Genomic DNA, 27,036 nt, shown 5'->3' on the forward strand with positions numbered 1-27,036 from the left:
CTGAAATTATGACTTATAATAGCCACAAACTGGAGGATACCACTTTTAATCAGGATACAATTTGTTTTAAAATAGTTCAAAGGTTTTATGGAAAAATAAATGAACATCATACTAGGATTGCAAATGATGCATGTGTTTGGAAATGGATGATCGATTTAAACATTTTAGAAAAATACAGAATAATATTGGTAAAAATGCCAATAAAATGCATTTTAAAAAAGCTATAGCAATTAAACATATTGCATTTATTGTATTTACACCCTCTCTGTTGTTTCAAATGTTTACAGTAAACAGCAAGTATGTATCAAGTGTCCGGCAGCTGAAGGAACTTGTATTCATTTATTGTGGGAATGTCAGAGAATGAAATAGTTGTGGTCTGCTGTGAAAATTGCCTCTTTTGTCCATCCTAGGCTAGCATAGATCACTTGAGGGAATTGCGTCACAACAGTTGCTAATGTTAGGCAAGTTAGCTCATATGTGTTGAAGTGGAGATGATTGAAATAAACGACTCCGTGTCGGCTCAGCTTCTCCATTATCCTGACATGGTGTCACAGTTAAGGACTACACGCCTACAGTGACCAAAGAATGGAAAAGTTTATGCCCCCAGAGCAGTTTCATTTTGCTTTATTGAAGCAGTGCTTTTGTCGTGTTCCCACCTTACAATACCTCTTGTATGCAGTTTGAAAGCCGCAGTTCAAAAAAGAAACACACAGACAGACTAACAATTTCGATGACTGTAACCTTCTTAAGTTAATTTTCCTTTACCGTTTGACATATTGACTGTCCGCCATGTCCTACAATCGTATTCCATTTTTTAAATGCCTCTGGGCAATGCATTTAATGCTTTTTTATTGCCGTTTAAAGCCTTCATTTACGCAAAAGCATTAATACACACAACCACACGTCAAGTTGATGGACATAAAACTATATTGCTCATCATAACGCTAGTTTTTAGTCTATAACAAATTGTAATGATGTAACATTCAGTTATGCTTCCAGTCTGCTGTAATCGAAAAGGGATCAACATTTCTCATATTGAACTTCTATTTAATTATTGTTACCCAATTTTGGCCTGAAAACACCCTCTGTTTGGGAAAACTTACTAAGGATTCCTTCAACTTTTTTCCGGTTAAGGATGCGCTTTCGTGTTCCTGCAGGTTTGTTTCCAGGGCGTCAAAAAGGGACAGCATTTTGACACTCCTCTACTGTAAAAAAAAGAGGTCAAAAAGTGCGTGGAATAAAGGCATACAATTGGGCTTTGCAGCATGTCTCATGGCAGCAAGGCGGAACAATGATATGAATACGCCGCTCTCAGGAAAGAGCTCTTGCTGGCCCGGTTGTTGAGGAGGGCCGTCGCTGTATTTGTCTCCAACCAAGTCGCAGAGAGTTTGAAGTACTCTGACTTGGACCGGATCTGAAAGGGAAAAAATAGCACAAACAATACCAGAATGAGAAAATGTGTTCAAAGCCCAATTACAAGTTTAAGTCAACAAAACAATGACATCATGAATGGTACTTACCTATTTTCAAGAGGACTTCTTCAATTCCTTATTTTTCTGGCCACATTTTTTCCAACTCCTCCCTACATCCATCACATGGCGTCCATGATTTTTCTGCCTGTGGTTGATAACAGATAGTGACCTCAATAGATGGGTTGCCCGCATCTCTCCTGTCTGGTGCCAGGAAAGCTGCCTTTTTATTCTCAGGTGGATTCAGGTAGCAAGCTATTGTGTACGCCGGGTGAAGGACCATAGGTGTGGACATTTGGTGGTGGGCCAGCGGTGTTGAAGTCGTGTGGGGATGGGAGGGGTGTACAGCCTCCATAGAGTGATCAAACTTCGGTGGTGAGGCCATTGGTTGATGGGCAGGATGCATGGTCTTCGTAGGGAAATAGACCTTTGATCTTGAGACCATATGGCAGGGGTGTCCAAACTTTTTCCACTGAAAAATCAAAGCAAGCGGGGGCCATTTTCATATTTTTTATTTTAAAAACCAATACAATATATGTATAAAAAATATACATTTAGGCCTCCACTCAGTTATGATCCCGGGGACCCCAAAGGGTTTTGGTAAAAAAAATATATTAAAAATGTGTCATTATTCAGTATTATTAGTATTGTTTTCATTATTATTCATGTTTTAAATCTCTAGCTCAACATTAGGAAAATATGCAATATTTTCATCCAATAACTTTTTTAGGTGGAATATTTGAGATTATATAATAATTGAAGCCTTCATTTTGGATTTTGATTCATTATTATTTTTTGAGCAATGACACTTAAAAACAAATCACACTAAAATAATTGGGGATCGAAAAGTGTCCTACTCATTAAAGTGTTAAAAAATAAATAATACATTTTTTTACTGCTTACTTTTAGCACAATAATCTCGAGATCATCTTCAGATATATCCGTCAATTTTAAGTTTTATTGTTGTTTATGTTTTTTGTTTGTTTGTTTTAGGCCCTTCTTAAAAAAAAACAGCTCCGTTTTTTACATGGCAAAACACAAAATATGCAACATTTTCCCCCCAAAATATCTTAAAAGTGGAATATTTAATGTGACGTCATTGAAGCCTTGAATAGGTCAATAATTCAAAATGACATTGATTGTGATTCATTCTTTTTTAAAGAAAGAAACAGCCTGCATGGCAGCTTTGTGTTATTAAAGCATTGCAACATTTTCTTTTTACATTTCACCTGTTTGCGCTTTTATACCACTTTTTATTTTTTTCAATTGTATTTTTAAAATGTGCCGTTAAAGAATGACCTGGGGGCCCCAAATGGCCCCCCGGCCGCACTTTGGACACGCCTACCATATGGTGATAAGCTAAATATATGGCCTCCGTACGGAAATGGACAATTGATGTGGAGGCCATACGGTGATGGGATGGCTGTATTGCCGCTGTAGGAGGATGGACCAATGGTTCCCTCTCTGGTAAACCTATCATGAAATTTCATTGAACCATGGATTACAATTCTATAAACCCAAATTGTCCATATATGTAGATACAACATCAAAAGAGATGAGAAATACTGAACTACAAAAAAATTGGCGGTTCTGTCAAATCTAAAACAAAAAATGACATTGTATTATTTTCAGGTAACTTGCTTTTTTTTTTCTCCATGCAATTGATCACCTAGTAACCTCTACTTAGCTGAAGTATCAAATATGGATTTCATGCAATAAGATGCCAATGAATTCGTTTTAAAAAATTCATACAATGGGATTTTACGGATTTTTGTTTTGGATTCTATCACTTACAATTGAAGTGTGCCTATAATGATATTAATAAAAATAATAATATAAGTAACAGACCTCGAACTACAAAATCAGCAGTGTATAAATGATTTGTTCTCCTCACTCTATGATGGACGGTACCAATAATGAAAATAAATCTACCATGACCAAAATTGACTATATCTATAATTGTTCTGTACAGTACTCCTTAACAAAAACATTTCACATCAAAGACAAAGGAACTGCACCAGTACTGAAGATGAAATCATCTTGACTGCAGGGAAAAAGACAACTCACTTAGTCAACAATAACAAATAACAGATTAGGAGAGATTTTTTCATATTAAAATTATACATAACATTGACTATCACGAAAAAGTTATTACTTTATATGTCTCAATATTATTTATGAAATGTACAATTAAGTATAAACTGTCAAACCTGTACTTATATTTGCTTTAAATGTGTTTTTTTTAAACTATTTCTTATTGAGATTTCCGCCCTACCTCCTTTCTCCACAAAGGAAGCACAGGCATGTGAGCACCCTTTGACAAAAGAGGAGGAACATTCACAAAAAAGAGGAACATTTCTATCCGCATGTAGAGCTCCGACAAAAGCCCCGAAAATATTTTGTAAGAATCAATACTACATAGCACTGAGCCATCCATTCATCCATCCATCCATCATCTTCCGCTTATCCGAGGTCGGGTCGCGGGGGCAGCAGCCTAAGCAGGGAAACCCAGACTTCCCTCTCTCCAGCCACTTCGTCTAGCTCTTCCCGGGGGATCCCGAGGCGTTCCCAGGCCAGCCGGGAGACATAGTCTTCCCAACGTGTCCTGGGTCTTCCCCGTGGCCTCCTACCGGTTGGACGTGCCCTAAACACCTCCCTAGGGAGGCGTTCGGGTGGCATCCTGACCAGATGCCCGAACCACCTCATCTGGCTCCTCTCCATGTGAAGGAGCAGCGGCTTTACTTTGAGTTCCTCCCGGATGGCAGAGCTTCTCACCCTATCTCTAAGGGAGAGCCCCGCCACACGGTGGAGGAAACTCATTTCGGCCGCTTGTACCCGTGATCTTATCCTTTCGGACATGACCCAAAGCTCATGACCATAGGTAAGGATGGGAACGTAGATCGACCGGTAAATTGAGAGCTTTGCCTTCCGGCTCAGCTCCTTCTTCACCACAACGGATCGGTACAACGTCCGCATTACTGAAGATGCCGCACCGAGCCGCCTGTCGATCTCATGATCCATTCTTCCCTCACTCGTGAACAAGACTCCTAGGTATTTGAACTCCTCCACTTGGGGCAGGGTCTCCTCCCCAACCCGGAGATGGCATTCGACCCTTTTCCGGGCGAAAACCATGGACTCGGACTTGGAGGTGCTGATTCTCATTCCGGTTGCTTCACACTCGGCTGCGAACCGATCCAGCGAGAGCTGAAGATCCCGGTCAGATGAAGCCATCAGGACCACATCATCTGCAAAAAGCAGAGACCTAATCCTGCGGTTACCAAACCGGAACCCCTCAACGCCTTGACTGCGCCTAGAAATTCTGTCCATAAAAGTTATGAACAGAATCGGTGACAAAGGACAGCCTTGGCGGAGTCCAACCCTCACTGGAAATGTGTTCGACTTACTGCCGGCAATGCGGACCAAGCTCTGGCACTGATCGTACAGGGAGCGGACCGCCACAATAAGACTGTCCGATACCCCATACTCTCTGAGCACTCCCCACATGACTTCCCGAGGGACACGGTCGAATGCCTTCTCCAAGTCCACAAAGCACATGTAGACTGGTTGGGCAAACTCCCCTGCACCCTCAAGAACCCTGCCAAGAGTATAGAGCTGGTCCACAGTTCCACGACCAGGACGAAAACCACACTGTACCTCCTGAATCCGAGGTTCGACTATCCGGCGTAGCCTCCTCTCCAGTACACCTGAATAAACCTTACCGGGAAGGCTGAGGAGTGTGATCCCACGATAGTTGGAACACACCCTCCGGTCCCCCTTCTTAAAGAGAGGAACCACCACCCCGGTCTGCCAATCCAGAGGTACCGCCCCCGATGTCCACGCGATGCTGCAAAGTCTTGTCAACCAACACAGCCCCACAGCATCCAGAGCCTTAAAGAACTCCGGGCGGATCTCGTCCACCCCTGGGGCCTTGCCGCCGAGGAGCTTTTTAACTACCTCAGCGACCTCAGCCCCAGAAATAAGAGAGTCCACCACAGATTCCCCAGGCACTGCTTCCTCATAGGAAGAAGTGTTGGTGGGATTGAGGAGGTCTTCGAAGTATTCCTTCCACCTATCCACAACATCCGCAGTTGAGGTCAGCAGAACACCATCCGCACCATACACGGTGTTGATAGTGCACTGTGTCCCCTTCCTGAGGCGGCGTATGGTGGTCCAGAATCGCTTCGAAGCCGTCCGGAAGTCGTTTTCCATGGCTTCCCCGAACTCCTCCCATGTCCGAGTTTTTGCCTCCGCGACCGCTGAAGCTGCACACCGCTTGGCCTGTCGGTACCTGTCCACTGCCTCCGGAGTCCTATGAGCCAGAAGGAGTCCTATCAGTTTAAAATCCAGACCAAGAATAAAACACAAAGACATAGTAATGTATTGATGACGATAAGAACTAAGTTGCTAGGTTTATTTTCATTTATACCGGTCCCGGCCCATGATTGCATGAATATATTAATGCCTCTGTGTCACGCCTATAGATCATGTTTTGATTTGGTCATGTTATGTTTTGTTTTTTGGACACTCAGTTCTGTTTTGCACTTCCTGTTTTCTTTTTGTCTCCATGCCAACTCTTTGATTTTTCACCTTGCCCTCAAGTCACGCCCTTGACCTCAGCCCTCACACCTGTTTCTAATTATCATAGTCATTATTTAAGCCATTCTTTTTCTGTCTTTGTCCTGGCAACTTCACCTACCTTCAGATCCCGCATATCCCTCATCTATCTTCCTGCCATGCTATTCGGTTTACTATGCTGTCCACACCACGTAAGTTTTTGTTGTTTATGCTACAGTGCAAGTTTTGTTTTTTCATGCCACTGTGCAAGTGTTTTTGTTTCACGTTTATAGTTTACAGCCTTTGTTCGAGTCCTTTGTTTTTGTAGTTTAGTTTGTTCTCCGCCATATGTGTGCGCCCTTTGTTTACCTTTTTTTTTCAATTATAGTGTTAAATAAATATGTACTCACGTTCACGCCTGGCTCGTTCCAAATTCCCTCAGTGTCGAAGAAACAACCCAAAACCCTGGACATCGTATTTAATGCTTTTTAATACCATTTAAGGCCATAATTTAGGCAATGTCCATTGAATGACTTTTAATGATTTTTAATGATCCACAGAAATCCTGCTAAAGCTCTTAAATTTAAAGTATCAAACAAAACAAGTGATTATTACATTTTAACAAAAGAGAAGAATAAGGGATTGTTACATTTTAACAGAAGTGTAGATAGAAACACGTTACATTATAAAGTTTTAAATAAAAATTTTGTTAATAGAATTATTGAAACATTTCTAGGATGCATTTACGATTTTGATAGACTTTAATACATTCTAAGGCCAGCGTGGGTCGGTTGGTAGAGAGGCCGTGCCAGCAACTCGACGGTTCCAGGTTTGATCCTAGTCATTGCCGTTGTGTCCTTGGGCAAGGTACTTTACCCACCTGCTCCCAGTGCCACCCACACTGGTTTAAATGTAACTTAGATCATTAGTTTCACTCTGTAAAGCGCTCTGAGTCACTAGAGAAAAGCGCTAAATAAATATACTTCACGCCACTTAAACGGAATCTATCAGGAACACATATGTTTATTCCTTTTAATCCATTCTAAATAGTAAATAAATGTGATCAAAAGTCTGCTTACAATAGAGGCTATTAGAGTCGCTGTATTCTGCCTACAAAGAACTTAAAAAGCATCCAAACACCTCTATTAAGGTTTTATGTACATGCAGTAGGTTTATATGTCATTTAGTAACAGGTACATTTTTAAAAAGATGTAATATATACCTATTTTTGCTCATTAGAGCATCAATTTAAAAAAACACATCACATTTGGTTTTTTTTTTTAACAACATCACTGAATATTAAACACTGCAGACTTCCTGAGAGCCAACAAACATAATAAAACATCACATACTGTACAAAGTCTGCTGTCACTATGACACAGACTGATAAAATTCAGTTATATTCCCGTTTAGATAAAGAATGACTCATAATCGTCGCACGGAAAAGGCGGGTGAAGCTAAGCATCTTTTTGTGTCGTTCGCCATTGCCGGTTCTAAATTGGCTGTCAAAGGGTACCAACTTGTCAGAGTACGTCCTCATCCTTCTACTATCCAGGTGAGAAGCACGATTCATGATCTGGAATAATCTTTCACCAGCACCGAGGTGAGGAAGGAGCTCACCAGCCGGTGATGTCAACATAGACACACAAGCTATAAATAGTTTGTCTGCGTTAGCACTTATAATAACAATATCACTAATACTTGCTTGGTATTCAAGCCACAAAATGCAAATGGAGTATTGTTGGCGCTTTTTGGAAGGTTATAGAGGACCTCCCACTGGCGCCATTGCAAGTGGACTTTTATTTACAATAATGATTAGAATGTAATTTAAAAAATATATATATCCATCTTCATGTTTTGTGAACGATAGAAAAAAGTTCCCCACATAGTGCAGTTTCCCTCTAAATTCCAATGATTGGATTTAAGACTTGAAGTCTATGAGCATGAAGTGATGAAGCCTACTTGGATGAGAGGACAAAGGTCTTGTAAGACAAAGTGAAGAGTCCAGTTGTGATGGATTGAATGCCCTGAGAATAAAATGATATGTGGATGTTGTGCTTACTTGGACTGTGATGAAGCTGTGAGGACTCAGGTGGTTTGTCTTCATGCTCTTCAGTCTTCACAGAGACAACAGTCAGTGGAAACTTGCTGAGATCAGCCTCCTCCCGCCCTACAAGACACTCTCCCTCCTCTTCCTCTTTAAAATGTGAGGGCTGTGGATTCTCTAAAGTGAAACTGTCCCCCTGCAGATGAGGGAGACATTCTTCTTGGTTTTCAATCAGCTGATGGATGTCTACAGGACACAAACAAAACATATTTGAACTCGTACATTTTTTTTTTTAATGTTTATTTATGAATTTCAACATTTACAAACAGTTGAGAAACATTAATCAAAATAAGTCCAACAACAGTATAAAACATTACATATATATATATATACAGGTATATATATATATATATTATATAATAAACAAAGTGCAAGGCCATAGACTCATTCAGATTAAGTAAATAACTTAAATTTGGAACACAGCATCATCGTTTTCACAGCTTTTGTGTTGTTAGAGGTACAGAGACTTTTAATGTAAAAAAAAACAACAAAAAAAAAAAAAAAAAAAACTTTAAAAAATATTTTTTAAAGGCCGACTGAAACCCACTATTACCCACCACGCAGTCTGATAGTTTATATATCAATGATGAAATATTAACATTGCAACACATGCCAATACGGCCTTTTTAATTTACTAAATTACAATTTAAGATCTCCCGGGAGTTTCGTCTTGAAAACGTCGTGTAATGATGACGTGTACGCAAGACGTCGCAGGTTTTTAGGAAGTATGAGAGCAGCACACACACACAGCTAAAAGTCGTTTGCTTTAACGGCATAATTACACAGTATTTTGGACATCTGTGTTGCAAAATTTTTTTGCAATTTGTTTAATTAATATTGGAAAAGTCAAAGTTGAAAGACGAAGTTGGGAAGCTTTAGCCTTTAGCCACACAAACACACGGTGATTCTTTGTTTAAAATTCACGGAGTTGAAACTTTAGTATGGATCACAGCGGACATGGATCCCGACTACATGTCAACCAGCAGGTTTCGGTGGGAAAATTGTGGTTAAAAAGTCAGTTCTTACCGGAGAAAAGCTGAGCTTGGGCCGTCCATAAAGCTGCCGTCGACTTCCCTGAGACACTGGCGTCAACAAACCCGTGGAGCAGGGGCGTCACTAGACCTAATACTGTACTGGGGCACACCTGGGGCACAAGTAATTCATGTGAGCGTCCAAAGCGCGCAAGCAAAAACATTTTTAGCACTTATTTATCATAAAAAAGACATAAATAGTGCTTTAAACTATGAAATCCTATCAGATGATGTTGTATGGATCTTTGATGAACCAACTGAAATTAACTCATGCATTTGACCTACTTGTGCACTTTTTTACTCCAGACTTCTAAACTGCTACTGGTTAAAACAAAAAGGAAGAGCAATGAATCTTTTTGAAATATATATTGCAGTAATCATCTGCAAATTTAAAATCTACAAAAGTCAAACAAAAAATAAAGCACCCCTACATCTCTGGGTTCTTTTATATTATTTAATTTCCATTGATGGCAATGTGGCGAATCCTATTTCAGATACACAAAACTATAAAATATACACAAAACAATAAAGCCACAGTAGTAGAATAAATGAACAACTGTTGTGTGTCTGTTCAGGGAATCATTTTCTGAGAAGTAAACTGTAACATTTTTGCAAAGTGGTCAATCACTCTGGACAGACATGGAAATATTACAGTAACTGTTATACAGTTGACCAGTGGTTCCCAACTGCTGGCTCCTGACATAAAAGTGGATTGTGTGTCATCTTCAGTCAGATGTGTGCATGAAAAAAAAAAAGTTTATGGAGAAAAAATCTAATTGTGGCAACAAAACCAGATATATTTAGCCATTTTTCTAGCGACTATTAGTGAGTATTTTAGCAAAAGGCAAAGCGACTAACAAGTTGGAGGAGGAATCAGGACAGACATGGAAATATATTTTTTAAAAATCTAAATGGGGCAACAGAACCCGATATTTTCAGCCATCTTTCTGAAAACAAATACAGAAATGTTACTATTTTTTCTGGAAACAAAACCAGATGCTTTAGCTGTAGCCATTTTTCTGGTGACAAAACAAGATTATTTTAGTCAAAGTCGCACCGATTAACAAGACAAGTCTACTGTGCTATTTTTCTGTGAAATAAACTTGAATGATTTAAAAATGTGGCTCACGACTTGATGATATGGAAAAATGTTTTTCTTCCTGAAGATAAAGCATTTGAGAAGCACTCAACTCACACATGCTTACTCCAAATCATCATTGATGCAGAAGCAGCAGACAATAACCAACATTATGTTTCATGTTCATTGGGAATTCCCCCGACAGCTCGTACAGCAAATGAATATGTTTGTCTTGATACAAGGAAGAACGTTAGCTAACTTAGCATCAACTTAAGACAATGATGTTGCCTAGCTAGCTAGGACTTCACTTACATCTCTCATTCCTCGCTGCTTCTTCCCTGCTACGGGCCAATAACTTTCTGATATCCATCTAGGAGTTACAGTTTGAGTCAAATCAAAATCAAAATAATATAATTAACAAATTGTTGTTGGCTAACGTTACCTACCTCAGCATTGATTCGCATCCCCTCTTTCTCTCTCTCTCAACTGAAGTCTCGATCCACACGTGAATAAATTACCATATTAATTAGCCATGTGCTCATTGTTACGTGGAGTGAATACAGTAGCAATCAATTACCATACTAAGTAGTATGTGCGCTGTTGTCTATGTTATGTAGACTTAAAACTCTGAAGCGTTTTGTTTTATTGGTGAAATTTTTACTGGGGCACTGCAGATCAACAGTGGGGCACATGCCCCAGTGAAATCTGTCTGGCAACGCCCCTGGTGTAAAGTAGTCTTTGACCACAAGTACACACCTGTTGTCCTGAGATGTAACAGGTAACTCAGTAATATTCATAGCAGCAGATCTTATCATGTTGAAATGTACCATCTTTATCTTTCATGATGGTCACTGCTCTTAAAGGCTTACTAAAATGAGATGTTCTTATTTAAACGGGGATAGCAGCTCCATTCTATGTGTCATACTTTATCATTTCGCGATATTGCCAGATATTTGCTAAAAGTATTTAGTAGAGAACATTGACGATAAAGTTCGCAACTTTTGGTCGCTAATAAAAAAGCCCTGCCTGTACTGGAAGTAGCAGACAATGTGCGCGTGACGTCACGGGTTGTGGAGCTCCTCACATTGTTTACAATCATGGCCACCAACAGTTAGAATGATTCAGACCGAGAAAGCGACAATTTCCCCATTAATTTGAGCGAGGATGAAAGATTTGTGGATGAGGAAAGTTAGAGTGAAGGATTAGGAAAAAAAAAGAAAAAAAAGGCGAGGGCAGTGGGAGCGGATCAGATGTTATTAGACACATTTACTAGGATAATTCTGGCAAATCCCTTATTTGCTTATTGTGTTACTAATAGAAAAATTGTGTGTAAATTATCAAAAAACTTTCAGCTCTCTGAGATTCCACTGAGCAGTTGAGAGCGTTACTAGTGTTCTAATGAAATTATATGGTACCTGAAAGTCGGAAGGGTGTGGCCACGGGTGTGGTGACCGCCAGTATCTCTGAGGGAAGCCACGTTTCTCGACGAGGCGAAGCGAAGGCAGCCATTAGGGCCAGGCTGAGCTTTTTTTCCCCCCTCCTCCACGGTGGAAGCATCCCACGTTCGGGGGCGGCCGGTCGGAGGAGGCAAGAGAGTCCGCAGCTGCCTCTTTGACAGGTGCAGGAGGAATGACGCATGCTCTCCGCTCATGTCTACGGTAAGAGCCAACTTATTACCACAATTTACTCCCCGAAACCTGCCGTTTGACATGTGTTAGGGAACAGTGTTTGCTTGACCGCTCTGTTTCATAGTAAAGCTTCAACGTCATCTTTCGGGAATGTAAACAAGGAAACACCGGCTGTGTTTGTCTTGTTAAAGGCAGCCGCAATACACCGCTTCCCACCTACATCTTTCTTCTTTGACGTCTCCATTATTAATTGAACAAATTGCAAAAGATTCAGCAACACAGATGTCCAGAATACTGTGTAATTATGCGATTAAAGCAGACGACTTATAGCTGGGATCGGGGCTGGAACAACATGTCCGCTACAATCCGTGACGTCACGCGCACGCCTCATCATACGCGCCATCATACCGCAACGTTTTCAACAGGATACTTCACGGGAAATTTAAAATTGCAATTTAGTAAACTAAAAAGGCCGTATTGGCATGTGTTGCAATGTTAATATTTCATCATTGATATATAAACTATCAGACTGCGTGGTGGCTAGTAGTGGCTTTCAGTAGGCCTTTAAGCGGCTTGAAACAAGCGTCCAGTCAATGTTTGGCTTTACCGTGTCTGATTTCACATTTCACTTTCCTTTTCTTGGATGCTTTGCCACCAGAAGATTCAGCCTCACGCTTTTCCTCTCCTCCCACTTTTAGTAGTTTGGCCACAGCGATTCATTCACATGAATTGTTTCAGCTTTAGTTTTTACTTCCTGATCCAACCCTGGCTTGGAATCTAACTGCCAAATGTGACTATCACAAACAGAAAGAAAAGTCTAAAATGGGTGAAGTCAGCACAAAGCGTCAGATGGACACAACAACTGTGCCAAGAGCCAAGGTGAGATATGTTCTTCTGCTTGGAGACGGCACATATCTAACATTAACATACACACCTTGATGAGTTACCCACTAGATTTCTAAAGTCTCTGCTGAGCAGTTTGTCAGCACAATTCCTTCATCTAGTTAACGCAGGGGTCGGGAACCTTTTTGGCTGAGAGAGCCAAAAAGCCAAATATTTTAAAATATATTTCCGTAAGAGCCATATAATTTTTTTTTTAACACTGAACACAACAAAACACGTGCATTTTTAAGTACGACCAACATTTCTAGAGTATAATAGGTTTCTTATTCTTTGTAATAACTTTGTTATTCTGAAGCTAACTGTGGAGGGGGCGTGGCCTGCGGGCTTGCAGCCAACTGGGATGTGCCAGTACCGGCTTCGAAATCAGCGACAGGTGCGTAGATGGCTCACCTGGGCTTTGTTATCTAATCACCTGTCGCTCTGTTATAAGCAGCAGCCAGGAGGAGAGACGGGATTGAGGCTGGAAATACAATTGCTGGAAAGCAACTGAGAGACTTATTGAAGAATAAAACAATATTGTAACCCTGAAACAGGCTCTCATGTCGGTGCTTGGTGCTCCGAAGAACCCCTAGGAGGACAAGCCCCAACAATGTTGGCATTGTTGTTGCAGCCTCCTGTTTATAATAAAAGAGTGCATACATAAGATTGTGCATTAGCACCCCCATCTTACATTCTTATTGACATATACATATATAGTTATTAATATTGTATTTCTTGAAATGCCTTATGCCTAAATAAAAGATGAAACAATTAAAATGTTTCTCTTCATTTCATATTTTCAATTATCAACACACAGCACATGATTTATGAAGGTAAACAAATGTAACAAACAATCCTTGATGTGATTAATGAGTGAGTCATTAAAATATATATTTTTTATCATTTTTTAAGTTTAAGTCCCAACGATAGTCACACACACACTCGGTGTGGTGAATTCATCCTCTGCATTTGACCCATCACCATGTTCAGCCCCTGGGAGGTGAGGGGAGCAGTGAGCAGCAGCGGTGGCCGCACTCAGGAATCATTTTGGTGATTTAACCCCCAATTCCAACCCTTGATGCTGAGTGCCAAGCAGGGAGGTAATGGCTCTCATTTTTTAAGTCTTTGGTACGACTCGCCCAGGGTTTGAACTCTCCACCTTCCAGTCTCAGGGCGGACACTCTAACCACAAGACCACTGAGCAGGTCTTATAGACGCGTTTACACTGCACACCAAATCTGATTATTTTTTGCCCTCAAGTGACAAAGATCTGATTTTTTGTGACAGTCCAAACTCTCCAAAGTCCTTCTAATCTGATCTTTTGGCATCAGATTGAGGCCACATCAGGAAGTAGTCCTGATTCCGATTGGAATGTAATTTTATTAAGTGGAACTTCTGTCTCAACGAAATGCGGCCTGAATGTGACTTGCTCATCAGCTTTGGGCGAGCTAACTGGCAGGCCATATCCATCACACGTAGGCTTGACAACTCTCTGAAAAAATAAGTAGGAGACATTTTGTTGATAGGACTAACCCGATTGTCTTCATCTCTACTGGCATGGTGATTTGTCTGTTTGTTTGCTTGTTTTTGCCTTCTTTATTTATGTGTGTCAGAATTTTTTTTTGTAAATTATCAAAAAACTTTCTGTTGTCTGAGTTCCCAGTGAACAGACGGAAGCTGTCTTTGGCTTGGAAAATTTAGCTGTGTGCGATGGGAGGAGACAGGAGGGGTTAGCTATTGTGATCCAAAACTTGCCCAAGCTCGATCCAGGACCAGTCCAAACCCGAGGCATCTTTTTCTTTTGTGTTAATGTGACCGAAAACAATGGCTGTTTACATACCCCCATTCCTTTAGAAACAGCTGTTATGTAAACAGGGAACATCTAAATAAAAGAGGAGACGTGAACCTTTTTCCGTGAGAGCGTGGGTGACACTGTAAGAGGTTACAGGTCGACATGTTTCTCCTCAAACTGAGCAAAATTTAATTCTGTCTGTTTATTTCCTTGCTTCTTGTCTTGTTTAATAGATGTCATCGATGTGACAATGTGAAAAACATGTTTTACTATTTGACTGAAACCTGTATTTAATTAGACACATGTCTTGGAGTAATAAGATCCCATTGTAATAAAAACATGACCAAATAATGTTGGAGTGCAAAATAACACAATTAACAGAATTAAATCAGGAAATGTCTTTCATTTTTTTCACATGAGAGGTCGCCACAGCACAACAATCATGATGATTCAGATCAATGTTTACCTTCCCATCACACCCACTGTCACACACAGCAGATGTGTATACCATTCCACTACTAGCATCAACAGAAGAACAGGTGAATTGTGTTATTTTATTTTTTTTTCATTTGCAGTCATTTACATAAAATATTGTGTTTTAATAAAGAGCTCTTTCATTCATTCTTTCTGTTGACATTTGACAAACTCGTTTTGATTGTCACTTTTCGGACAAAGTAAAGGCTTAAGATAATCTAATACTTGTTTTGCATGACTGCAAGCTGAAAGTGTTATCATGAGTGTAATGACAAACCATCTCCAAAACAGAATTGTATTTGACAAGTTTTTACTGAATAAAACCCCCAGAATGTACATGAAACATTGTACACATAAAACACTGAATATCAAGAGTATATGAACGGCCTACCTTGTTTACTTCCCAAATGACATCCTCGGCATGTTTGGCAATCAAGCAAAAATAGGACTATGCAAAAAGGAATGGAAAAAACAGCAAATATTTTCAAAAAATATAAATAATTGTCAACGCTTTGTCATAAAAATCTTGTGTCACTGTCCCCCTCCGTCACACTAACTGGTAGGGTTGGCTACCCAATTCAGTACTTTTGTAGGTGATTACCGAATTCCCTCAGTACTATCAATTCATGTAAAATCAAACGGTGCCATAATTGGATACCTTTGTTGCATGTGACGTCATGTCCGGTTTCAGACTGGTCATGTCTGCTTTCAGACTAAACACGGGCTCACTTAAACAATCACTCAAGCAGCACTCAGGCCGGACTCAGCCAAACTCCCTCTAAGTCATGTTGCCATTTTCAACACCAACACAGTGCTTAATAAAAAACCGCGCAAACGTAAAGTAATGCGACACTCTTCCAAAATGCGCTAGCTTATTGCTAATTTACATAGGATTTGCCAAAGATAGGCTACTATTTACATGAGCGAATTTACATGGCGATTTCAACACCTTGGAATTTGGTAAAGTAAACAACAACTAAGATTATAGTTAGAGTTTTACAGTTTTGTGTAATGAGAACTATTCTTACAGTATTGACACCTTGTAGGGCGCAACCTAACAAATTAATTTCCTGATAAAAAATCTACTTTCTAGTTGGACAACATAGCATAAATAGTTATACAGTGCTGCCATCTAATGGTCTTGGAAGTGCAACTGCATTGCAAATGAGACTAATGTCATCAGAAAAGAAGATAAAACAACTGGACAGCAGTTCTCATAATTTTATCCATCCATTTTCTACCGCTTATTCCCTTTCGGGGACGCGGGGGGCGCTGGCGCCTATCTCAGCTACAATCGGGCGGAAGGCGGGGTACACCCTGGACAAGTCGCCACCTTATCGCAGGGCCAACACAGATAGACAGACAACATTCACACTCACATTCACACACTAGGGCCAATTTAGTGTTGCCAATCAACCTATCCCCATAAATGTTACATCAAAAACAATTAACATTAACATTCAAAAGTAGTTAAAAATGGTACTATTGTTCCAAAATATTGTTAAAAATAATGATGAGATGTGACACAAGGTGATATTCACTGATAAGCAGCTGTCTATTGGTTTGAAAAGGAAAGAAGAAATCCTTGTCAATGTGATGACACATGAGCCCCAAATGATGACATCACAACTACATGGACACAAAGATCAACATCTGACAAAATATTGTTGACAAATGCAGATTGAAGGTGTTTTCTCAGCCATAAACAGCCAAAGAAGACATGGTGTAAGATGAGGAGCAATTAGTGCAGATGTGAAAGAAAAGTCCAAGTGTGATGAGGTCCCTCAGCGATGGAGACATCTCTCGGTGTTCCAGTGCACAAAGCATCCTGGAGGAAGAAGTCGACTCAGCACATTCCCAACAAAAGCAGGTGCAGATGTTAGCATGTGGCAGAGTGAACATCATCTTCACACAAAGTCAGAAGAACATTTGGAGGTGCGTGAAAAAGCAAAGTCCTCACTGTGCTGTGTGTCACTCAGCCTTCAGCCTTCACGTCTCTCTGAGAGCTCGTTACCACCGTCACCAGCTGTCGGAGCACAAAACGCACCGTGAGCTGCTTACGCTGCTCATGCTAAGCCCACACCTCACTCTGGTGAAGGAAGTCCATCTTCACTCATATCACATCTTTTCAGCTGGGAATTCTGCTCTTCTACTTCCTGACTAGTCTAAGACTAAGTCTCCAAACAGGTTCAGCTTGGCTTCAAGGCTCATGTGCAAGCAGCCCTCCAGTGTCTTAGTCAGGTGCGGTCATGGTCAAAAGTTTACATACACTTGTAAAGAACATCATGTCATGGCTGACTTCAGTTTCCAATCATTTCTACGACTCTTATTTTTTTTTGTGATGTAGTGATTGGAGCACATACTTGTTGCTCACAAAAAACATTCATGAAGTTTGCTTCTTTTATGAATTTATTATGGGTCTACTGAAAATGTGCTGGGTCAAAAGTATACGTACAGCAATGTTAATATTTGCTTACATGTCCCTTGGCAAGTTTCACTGCAATAAGGCGCTTTTGGTTTTTCACACCTCTTGACAAAATTGGTGCAGTTAAGCTAAATTTGTTGTTTTTCCTGACATGGACTTGTTTCTTCAGCATTGTCCACACGTTTAAGTAAGGACTTTGGGAAGGCCATTCTAAAACCTTAATTCTAACCATTCCTTTACCACTTTTGACATGTGTTTAGGGTCATTGTCCTGTTGGAACACCCAACTGCGCCCAAAACCCAACCTCCGGGTTGATGATGTTAGCTTGTCCTGAGGAATTTGGAGCTAATCCTCCTTCTTCATTGTCTCATTTAAATCACCAGTTTTATTGGCAGCAAAACAGGCCCAGAGCATAATACTACCACCAGCATGCTTGACGGAAGGAATGGTGTTCCTGGGATAAAAGGCCTCACAATTTCTCCTCCAAACATATTGCTGGGTTTTGTGGCCAAACAGCTCACTTTTTTGTTTAATCTGACATCGCATGGACAAAGATAAGACTTTCTGGAGGAAAGTTCTGTGGTCAGATTTAACAAAAATTGAGCTGTTTGGCCACAATACCCAGCAATATGTTTGGAGGAGAAAAGGTGAGTCCTTTAATCCCAGGAACACCATGCCAACCGTCAAGCATAGTGGTGGAAGTATTATGCTCTGGGCCTGTTCTGCTGCCAATGGAACTGGTGCTTTACAGAGAGTAAACGGGACAATGAAAAAGGAGGATTACCTCAAAATTTTTCTGGACAACCTAAAACCATCAGCCAGGGGGTTGGGTCTTGGGCGGAGTTGGGTGTTCCAACTGGACAATGACCCCAAACACATGTCAAAAGTGGTAAAGCAATGGCTAAATCGTGTTAGAATGAAGGTTTTAGAATGGCCTTCCCAAAGTCCTGACTTAAACGTGTGGACAATGCTGAAGAAACAAGTCCATGTCAGAACTGCACCAATTTTGTCAAGAGGAGTGGTCAAAAATTCAACCAGAAGCTTGTGGATGGCTACCAAAAGCACCTTATTGCAGTGAAACTTGCCAAGAGACATGTAAGCAAATATTACCATTGCTGTACGTATACTTTTGACCCAGCAGATTTGCTCACATTTTCAGTAGACCCATAATAAATTCATAAAAGAAGCGAACTTCATGAATGTTTTTTGTGACCAACAAGTATGTGCTCCAATCACTACATCACAAAAAATAATTGTTGTAGAAATGATTGGAAACTGAAGTCAGCCATGACATGATGTTCTTTACAGGTGTATGTAAACTTTTGACGACTGTACATGAAGACAGACACGCTAAATGGATTGCGCTCTCTATTTTGCTCATTTCAGAGACTCTGCGCAGGAGTTAAGTAGATGAGGTTTGCACATGTTTTAATACACACAAACCTTTAGTAGATCAGGCCCTTGATGTTCATGATCATGAGCACTCATCAAAAGTTGGCTGTGATACTTTCTATTGCGTGCGCTTACACCAGTATCAAGCTACTCCTGATGGAGGGAAGCTTTTATTTCCCTGCTAAACTTGTAACAGGTGTCTACATCACAGCTTAAAACAGCAAGCTTGGAAGTTGACCCTTACAAAGATACCAACAATCCAGAATGTTGATGCTAACAGAAACAGAAAGTCAATATTATATTGAATATAGCTGACATAAAAGGTGTATAACAAAGATGAATAAGTCATAAATGATCGTCTTTGTGGGGGTAAACTTACAAAGTGTGCTTTGTTTATTGTTCTGCTTTCCAAGAAAGAGAAGATGTTTTACTTACCAGCTGGATGGTATTGGGCTGAAATGAAAGAGAAAGCAGGTGAAATTCACATCTCATGAATGCCGGCAGAGACTTGTTGGCGTCTTCCTGAAAGAGGAAACATTTGTGTCCCTCACCTTGTCTGCTTGGGCGACGCTTGAATATGAAGATGATGATGGGGGCCGCCAGGAGGACCACCACAGCGAGGACCGCCAGCGTGGCAGTGACGCTCACGTTGCCTGTTGGTATGGTATGATTGATTTGTTTGACAGTTGCTTGATAAGTCACATGAAGGAACATCAGGTGCTTCCATTGACACTATTCAACATGTCCTAGATGTGTCTTTCTCACCTTCATGGCTTGCATTGCTCAGGATGCTTCTTCTCTCCAGCTTGGTGACCAGGTCCTCCTTGACGCCAGACAGCTGGAACACACACTCGTACTTGCCCTCCACCTCGGCCGTCACCTCCACTTTCAGCTCCACCGACATCTGGAAGGTTCCGTCGTGGTTGGGGAGCAGCTCTCCGTGCTCCACGTCCTCGAAGATCTGCTCGCCATCTTTCCTCCAAAACAAGTCGGCTCGGTCGGGGTAGAAACCTGTCGCCATGCAGATGACCGGAGAGGATGGCGTCTTCTGGAGGAGGAACACCTTTGGAAGCTCTGCCCAGGAGGTGACGTGGGAATGGAGGATGACGTGGAAAGAAGATGGAGGTAAAGATGGAGATAAATGGAGAGAAGGGAGGTAAAGATGTAGAGAATAGAATCGAATAAAAGGTAAAAATGGAGAAAAAAGGAAACAATGGAGGTAAAGATGGAGCAAAAAGGAGAGTATGAGGGTAAAGATGGAGAGAAAAGGTGAGAATGAAGGTAAGGATGTAACAAATGAAGGTAAGGATGGAGCGAATGAAGGTAAAAAAGGAGAAAATGAAGTTAAGATGGCAAAAAAAGGAGAGAATGGAGGTAAAAAGAGAGAAAAGGTGAGAATGAAGTTAAAGATGGAGAGAAAAGGAGAGAATGAAGGTAATGATGAAGAGAAAAGGGGAGAACCAAGGTAAAGATAGAGAGAAAAGGAGATAAGGGAGAATGATGGTAAAGATGGATAGAAAAGGAGAGAGTGGAGGCAAAGATGGAGAGAAGAAGAACATGGAGTTAAAGATGGAGAGAAAAGGAGAGAGTGGAGGTAAAGAAGGAGAGAGAAGGCAAGAATGAAGTTAAAGAGAAAAGGAGAGAAAGAAGGTAAAAATGGAGAAAAAGGAGAGAAGGTGAGCATGAAGGTAAAGATGGAGAGAATTGACGAAGATTGAGAGAAAAGTTGAGAATAAAAGTAAAAATGGGGAGGAGGAAGATGGATAGAAAAGGAGAGAAAGAAAGTGAACAGATATGAAAGGACATAAATAAGGTAATGATGGAGAAAAAGGAGAGAAGGTGAGTGTGGAGGTAAAGATGGAGAGAATTGACAAAGATCCAGAGAAAAGTTGAGAATAAAAGTAAAAATGGGGAGAAAGGGACAGAACGAAGGTGGAAACAGATAGAAAATGAGAGAAAGAAGGTAAAGATGAAGACAAAAGGAGAGAAAGAAGGTAAAGATGGAAAGAAAATGAGAATGAAGGTAAAGGAGAGAGAAGGAGAAAATGGAGGTAAAGATGGAGAAAAGGAGACAATAAAGTTAAATATAGAGATAAACAGAGAAAATGGAGGTAAAGATGGAGAAAAAAGGCGAATATAAAGTTAAAGATGGATAGAAAAAAAGGAAAGAAAGGGAAAGATACAGAAAAAGGAGAAATGGAGGCAAAGATGGAGGGAATAGGAAAATGAAGGTAAAGATGGAGGGAATGGACATAAAGATGGCGAGGAAAGGAGAGAATGATGGTAAAGATGGAGAGAAAAGGAGACCATAAAGTTAAAGGTGGAGAGAAAAAAAGAAAAGGGAAAGATGCAGAGAAATTTAGAAATGGAGGTAAAGATGGAGAGAATAGGAGCGAATAAAGGTAAAGATATAGAAAAAGGGAGAAAATAGAAGTAAAAAATGGAGCAAAAGGGAGAGAATGAAGGGAAAGATGGAGGGAATGAAGGTAAAGAAAGAAAGAGGAGAAAATGGAGGTCAAGATGGAGAGAAAAGGAGGTGAAGAGAAAAGAGTATGGAGAGAGAGTGTAATGTGAGTAATGTTCCTATAGGGGGAGTGCTAACATGTTCAAAGGTGAAAGTACAAGGTGTGCTTCTACCTGTTCTCATTAGGACCTTCTTCCCATACTCCACATACTTCTTCAAGTAAGAAGGACAACGCTCAGTGAAATAATACTTATTGTAGTCTAGTAGAAATATGTCCTGGTCCCACTTGAGTTTGGTGGGGAAAGCTTGTTGTTTTGCTGCAGTCCATGTCCATGTCTTCATGTCCAACGATATGAAATCTTCTCCATCATAACCGAACTGCTGCCAACCTTTAACTTCATCAGTCTCATCATTCCATTCACATCCTGACATCACCTGGATAGTGTGAACACCTGAGAGACACAAAGTGTTGTAAAGCAGAGTGAAACTAACACACAACATGTCTTTGTTGTAGCTTATTATGGGATGGACAGAGACAAGGTAATGTGTGTTTTTAATACACTATCAAAATATCAAATATATTAGAATAGTAGAAAGTTCAACATAAACAAACCTCCAGTTTGGTTGAAACGCTTCATGGCTTTTTCAATGTTGTCTTTGAAGACATGTTCACCAACAACATTGTACTCTGTTTCTATCTGCCAGTAGTTTGGATCCTCTGCTGTGATTTTGTTCATCCAGTCCTGTTTGGATTCTGTTTTCCTGATGTTGCTGTCATAGTAACTCACCTCAACTTCATCAACATAACCAACACTCACATACTCTGGGAAGTTTGGAACTTGAAAGCATGCAGTGTGGAAATACTGCAGCGTGTGAATCACTGAAAGACAAAACAACATTTGATTCTTGACTTTCATGTTGAACAATTCCTATTTGAAATGATGCTGTCTTCATTTCAACTTCAAACACTGCTGCTTCTCACAGTAAACAATCACTTCCTGTTCCAAGAGACAATAACAGCGTTTGTCTTTGATGTCATGCATCTCACATTTATACCTCACTTTAAGACCACACACATGAAGAACTGGACTTGTTTCCTTCTACAACTGGAAGTGTCAAATAAATATATGACATTATTGCCGGCAGAGAAGTGAAAGTTGTTTTTCCAGGTGAGGGGAAGTTCAAACTAGTGATGTCACTGCCAAAGCATGGAAATATAGCACCGCCTTATGGAATGTTGACAATGGAATACAACAACAATATTATAATACTCTTCATTTACATATTAGGACTATTACCAGTAAAAAAAAAGCATTTAAGAAACTTGGAAAGTCACTTTTTAGACTTAAGAGTTAATCTTTCATGTTGTTTTCCTTCTTTTTATTGTAATTTAATGTGCATACTATTATTTTATTTTATCATATTGAGAATTGTATTTTTATTGTTCCTTTATTTTATTTGTAACTGGATTTGTGCATTATTATTTTACTTTGAACTTTTGAAAAGAGGATCCCCATTAGCCGTTTGTGCGTCGGCTAATGGGGAACCTCAATAAACAAACAATCCATCCATCCATTTTCTACCGCTTGTCCCTTTCGGGTCAATTATATCCATTATTTCAGAATAATTCCCACCAAAAGAGTGATTTTTGTGTACATTAAATTATTCTGATCTACATCTCATCTTATAACTGATACTCCTGATTGTTTCCTGGATTAATTGTTATTTTCCTATTTAAAAGTGAAACCGACGTTTCCGGAAATGCTAAAGTAAAAAGTTGGATGTATGTTGCTGTTAAAGTGAGACAACTTGAACAAGTTTGACTCGTTAAAAGTTTGAGCAACAAATGAAGATGCAAACTATTGACTGATTGATGTTGGTGAGAAGAGAAGAGCGTCAATAATAATGAGAAGAAATAAATGAGAGTATTTTGTATGAAATGAGCATGTAGGAATGAGGTGTATAAACTTGTAAAGAAAGTGGACTTACCAGGCGTCACGCTGTGTGTTTGTACAACTAGGAGGAAGAAGGAAAGCAAGTTCATCATTAAATGTCACAAAAGTGCGGAAGGCAAGAAAAAAAAGTTTCTAGTTTTAATCCTCAGAGAAAAGCAAGGCAACGACAACATGCTTGACGAGTAAACATGAAATGGACGCCAAGGCGGAAACCAGCTTTTATATCAAATCTGGAAATCACGTGACTTGAAATCACTTCCTGGAGGAGGATACAAATATTTGACAGCAACGCAGTTCCTCCACTGCAGCTAACACATGAATATCCATCCATCCATCCATCCATTTCTACCGCTTATTCCCTTTCGGGGTCGCGGGGGGCGCTGACGCCTATCTCAGCTACAATCGGGCAGAGTCCAGGGTGTACATGAATATTAACTCAATAAAAGTCACATCATCATTACAAGAATAAAAGTGTCGGAGGTGATGTCATGTTTTTTGAAGCAGCTTTATTATAATACACACACTAACTTTATAGGAACAATACACAACAACAAGATGAACAATTTACATAAGTGATATTGTAGCGTCTAAGCCAGGGGTCACCAACCTTTTTGAAAGCAAGAGCTACTTCTTGGGTACTGATTAATGCAAAGGGCTACCAGTTTGATACACACTTAAAGAAATTGCCAGAAATAGCCAATTTGCTCAATTTACCTTTAATAAATCTATGTATATATAAAAAATGACTATTTCTGTCCGTCATTCCGTCATACATTTTTTTTCCTTTTACGGAAGGTTTTTTGTAGAGAATAAATGACGAAAAAAACACTTACTTGAACGGTTTAAAAGAGGAGAAAACGGGAAAAAAAAGAAAATTTTATTTTGAAACATAGTTTCTTTAATTTCGACTCTTTAAAATTCAGAATTCAATGGAAAAAAAGAAGAGAAAAACTGGCTAATTCGAATCATTTTGAAAAAATTAAAAAAATAATTTAAGGAACATCATTAGTAATTTTTCCTGATGAAGATTAATTTTTGAATTCTGATGACATGTTTTAAAAAAGGTTAAAATCCAATCTGCACTTTGTTAGAATATATAACAAATTGGACCAAGCTATATTTCTAACAAAGACAAATCATTATTTATTTTAGATTTTCCAGTACAAAACATTTAGAAGAAATTCAAAAGACTTTGAAATAAGATTTAAATTTGATTCTACAGATTTTCTAGATTTGGCAGAATATTTTTTTTTAAATTGTAATCATAATAAGATTGAAGAAATATTTCACAAATATTTTTCGTTAAAAACACAGAAGCTATAATAAAGAATTAAATTAAAATTTATTTATTATTCTTTACAATAAAAAAATGAATATACTTGAACATTGATTTAAATTGTCAGGAAAGAAGAGGAAGGAATTTAAAAGGTAAAAAGATATATGTGTTTAAAAATCCTAAAATCATTTTGAAGGTTGTATTTTTTCTCTAAAATTGTCTTTCTGATTGTTATAAGAAGCAAAGTAAAAAAATAAATGCATTTTTTTAAACAAGTGAAGACCAAGTCTGAAATATTTTCAAATTCTATGAGTTTTGTCTCTCTTGGAAATAAAAATGTCGAGCAAAGCGAGACCAGCTTGCTAGTAAATAAATAAAGTTTAAAAAAATAGAGGCAGCTCACTGGTAAGTGCTGCTATTTAAGCTATTTTTAGAACAGGCCAGCGGGCGACTCATCTTGGTCTAGAGTCCCATTAGGCTTCTGTTTATTTACCTGAATCCGTGCAGAAAGGTTTAGCAACAAGTATGAAAGCGATCATTAAAAAAATATATTTAAAATGGGATGGGGTGGATTTTTACAGTCTTAATAAAAATATCGTTTTTAAAGATTTAAAGCATTTCTCATCAGCAAGACGTTACTGCTCGCTGCGACCTCACTTCATGTGACACTCACAAGGATTTAGAGAAGAAAGCATTAGATGCACCAATGTCTTTACATCTGAGGGCTCCACGAATTAAACATTCATCCCTGAAAGACAAAAGTTGGATTTATTTGTGCTGCTGAGATCGTGACGCTAATGAGGAAAAGGATAAGTTTGTTTGCAGTTGATTTCCTGCTACAAATATTAGTCTCATCTATAATTCATCGTTGGGACTTTAAATTAAAAAAAAAATGATACCAAAGATATATTTTAATGACTCACTCATTTAATCACATCAAGGATTGTTTGTTACATTTGTTTACCTTCATAAATCATGTGCTGTGTGTTGATAATTGAAAATATGAAATGAAGAGAAACATTTTAATTGTTTCATCTTTTATTTAGGCATAAGGCATTTCAAGAAATACAATATTAATAACTATATTTGTATATGTCAATAAGAATGTAAGATGAGGGTGCTAATGCACAATCTTATGTATGTACTCTTCTCTTATTATAAACAGGAGGCTGCAACAACAATGCCAACACACAGCAATTCCACTCAATCTACGCCAAGCTGGCTGTACACTGTGGCATTGAACCCAGCAAAACTGGAAATGCCACAATAAGATCCTCCCTATGACAAAGGACTCGGAGGACAGCATTCCAGATGCCTTTAAGGTGGTGCCAAGAGTTCTTGTCCAGCACGACTATGCCAACTGGACACCACCTCAGAACTGTCCGTGTCACATACATTGGTGGCTGGGTGGTAAGAAACATTCTCACCAGGCTAACGTGTCACACATGTAGATTTATCTTAGTTACAGAACTTCTCACACAGTCATACCACTTATTAAAATGAATAAACAATGGCGGACTTGTTATGTCTCCCATGAATATTCATGGTGTCAAGATGTGCAAGTTGCAGCATGTACAAGTTGAACAATAGGGTCCCAGAATAGAGCCCTGAGGAACCCCACAGGTCATAGCCATTTGGTCAGAAACACCGTTACCAATTCTAAGAAGTGGATATTCCCACCCAGTTTTGTGACCTCTGTAATAAGATAGAATGGTCAACTGTGTCAAAGGCAGCCCTCAGGTCCAGCAGAACCAAGACTGAGACTTGACCTGCATCTGTTTACAGGGTGATGTCATTTGTCACCTTATCACTGTTTCAGTGCTGTGGTGGGACCTAAAGACTGATTGGAAAGTATCAAACACATTGTTGAACAGGAGAAAGTCACCAAGCTTTTGGTAGTGATGTACGGATCGATACTGAAATTTCAACACAGCCGATACCAGCTCTTTATGCTCTAATATTGATTCTCAAGTCAAAATATTGATACTTTAGTTATTTGAGATCATGTATATCATTAACATGAAAACAGTGTAAAGTATCTAAATGACTGAGATCTTGTCCAAATGAAACGCGATTGGTGGGAACTACTTTTTCTCCCGCAGAGGTAAGTACGTAGCGCAGCGGCACATTGTGCTGTGCTCAGTCTTTCAGAATTTGCGGCAAGTAAATTGCATCAGTCAGTATTCTAAAAAAGCAAGTGTATGTTTCCTTTTATGTAGACTATTTGAAGACACTTCATACAGAGTTGAATATAGACAAGATAATGCATTTAGAGCAGAATAACACTACTATTTGTTTCGCCCTCTGACTTTAAATCATTTGAAGATGATTCCCCAAGATCAGCAACACTCAAAACACACTACTTTTTAAATATTACCAGTTCCATTAAGTAGATTTGTGCAAAGTATCAGCATCGGACCCGTATTGCCGATACCAGCCTGGATATTACTTGTTATAGGATCTGAATAAAAATCAGTAGTATTGCACATCACCAGATTTGGGAGACACC

General features: G+C 39.4%; 2 protein-coding genes across 5 annotated transcripts in view; one reads left to right on the forward strand and one right to left on the reverse strand.

The window, feature by feature from the left end:
* Positions 1-27,036, forward strand: part of LOC133545526 (gastrula zinc finger protein XlCGF57.1-like) — a 403,569-nt gene that overhangs the window by 171,371 nt on the left and 205,162 nt on the right. The window lies entirely within an intron of this gene.
* Positions 15,309-23,464, reverse strand: LOC133545546 (major histocompatibility complex class I-related gene protein-like). The gene is made up of 7 exons (XM_061891251.1): positions 23,286-23,464; positions 21,910-22,176; positions 21,470-21,748; positions 19,598-19,906; positions 19,384-19,485; positions 19,268-19,285; positions 15,309-17,041 (listed from the first exon to the last, which is right to left on the reverse strand). The coding sequence occupies exons 1-7, from the start codon at positions 23,341-23,343 to the stop codon at positions 16,998-17,000; spliced, it is 1,077 nt and encodes a 358-aa protein (XP_061747235.1). The 5' UTR covers positions 23,344-23,464; the 3' UTR covers positions 15,309-16,997.

The sequence above is a fragment of the Nerophis ophidion genome, linkage group LG28, assembly GCF_033978795.1.
Source record: "Nerophis ophidion isolate RoL-2023_Sa linkage group LG28, RoL_Noph_v1.0, whole genome shotgun sequence".
In the NCBI taxonomy this organism is placed as follows: Eukaryota; Metazoa; Chordata; class Actinopteri; order Syngnathiformes; family Syngnathidae; genus Nerophis; species Nerophis ophidion.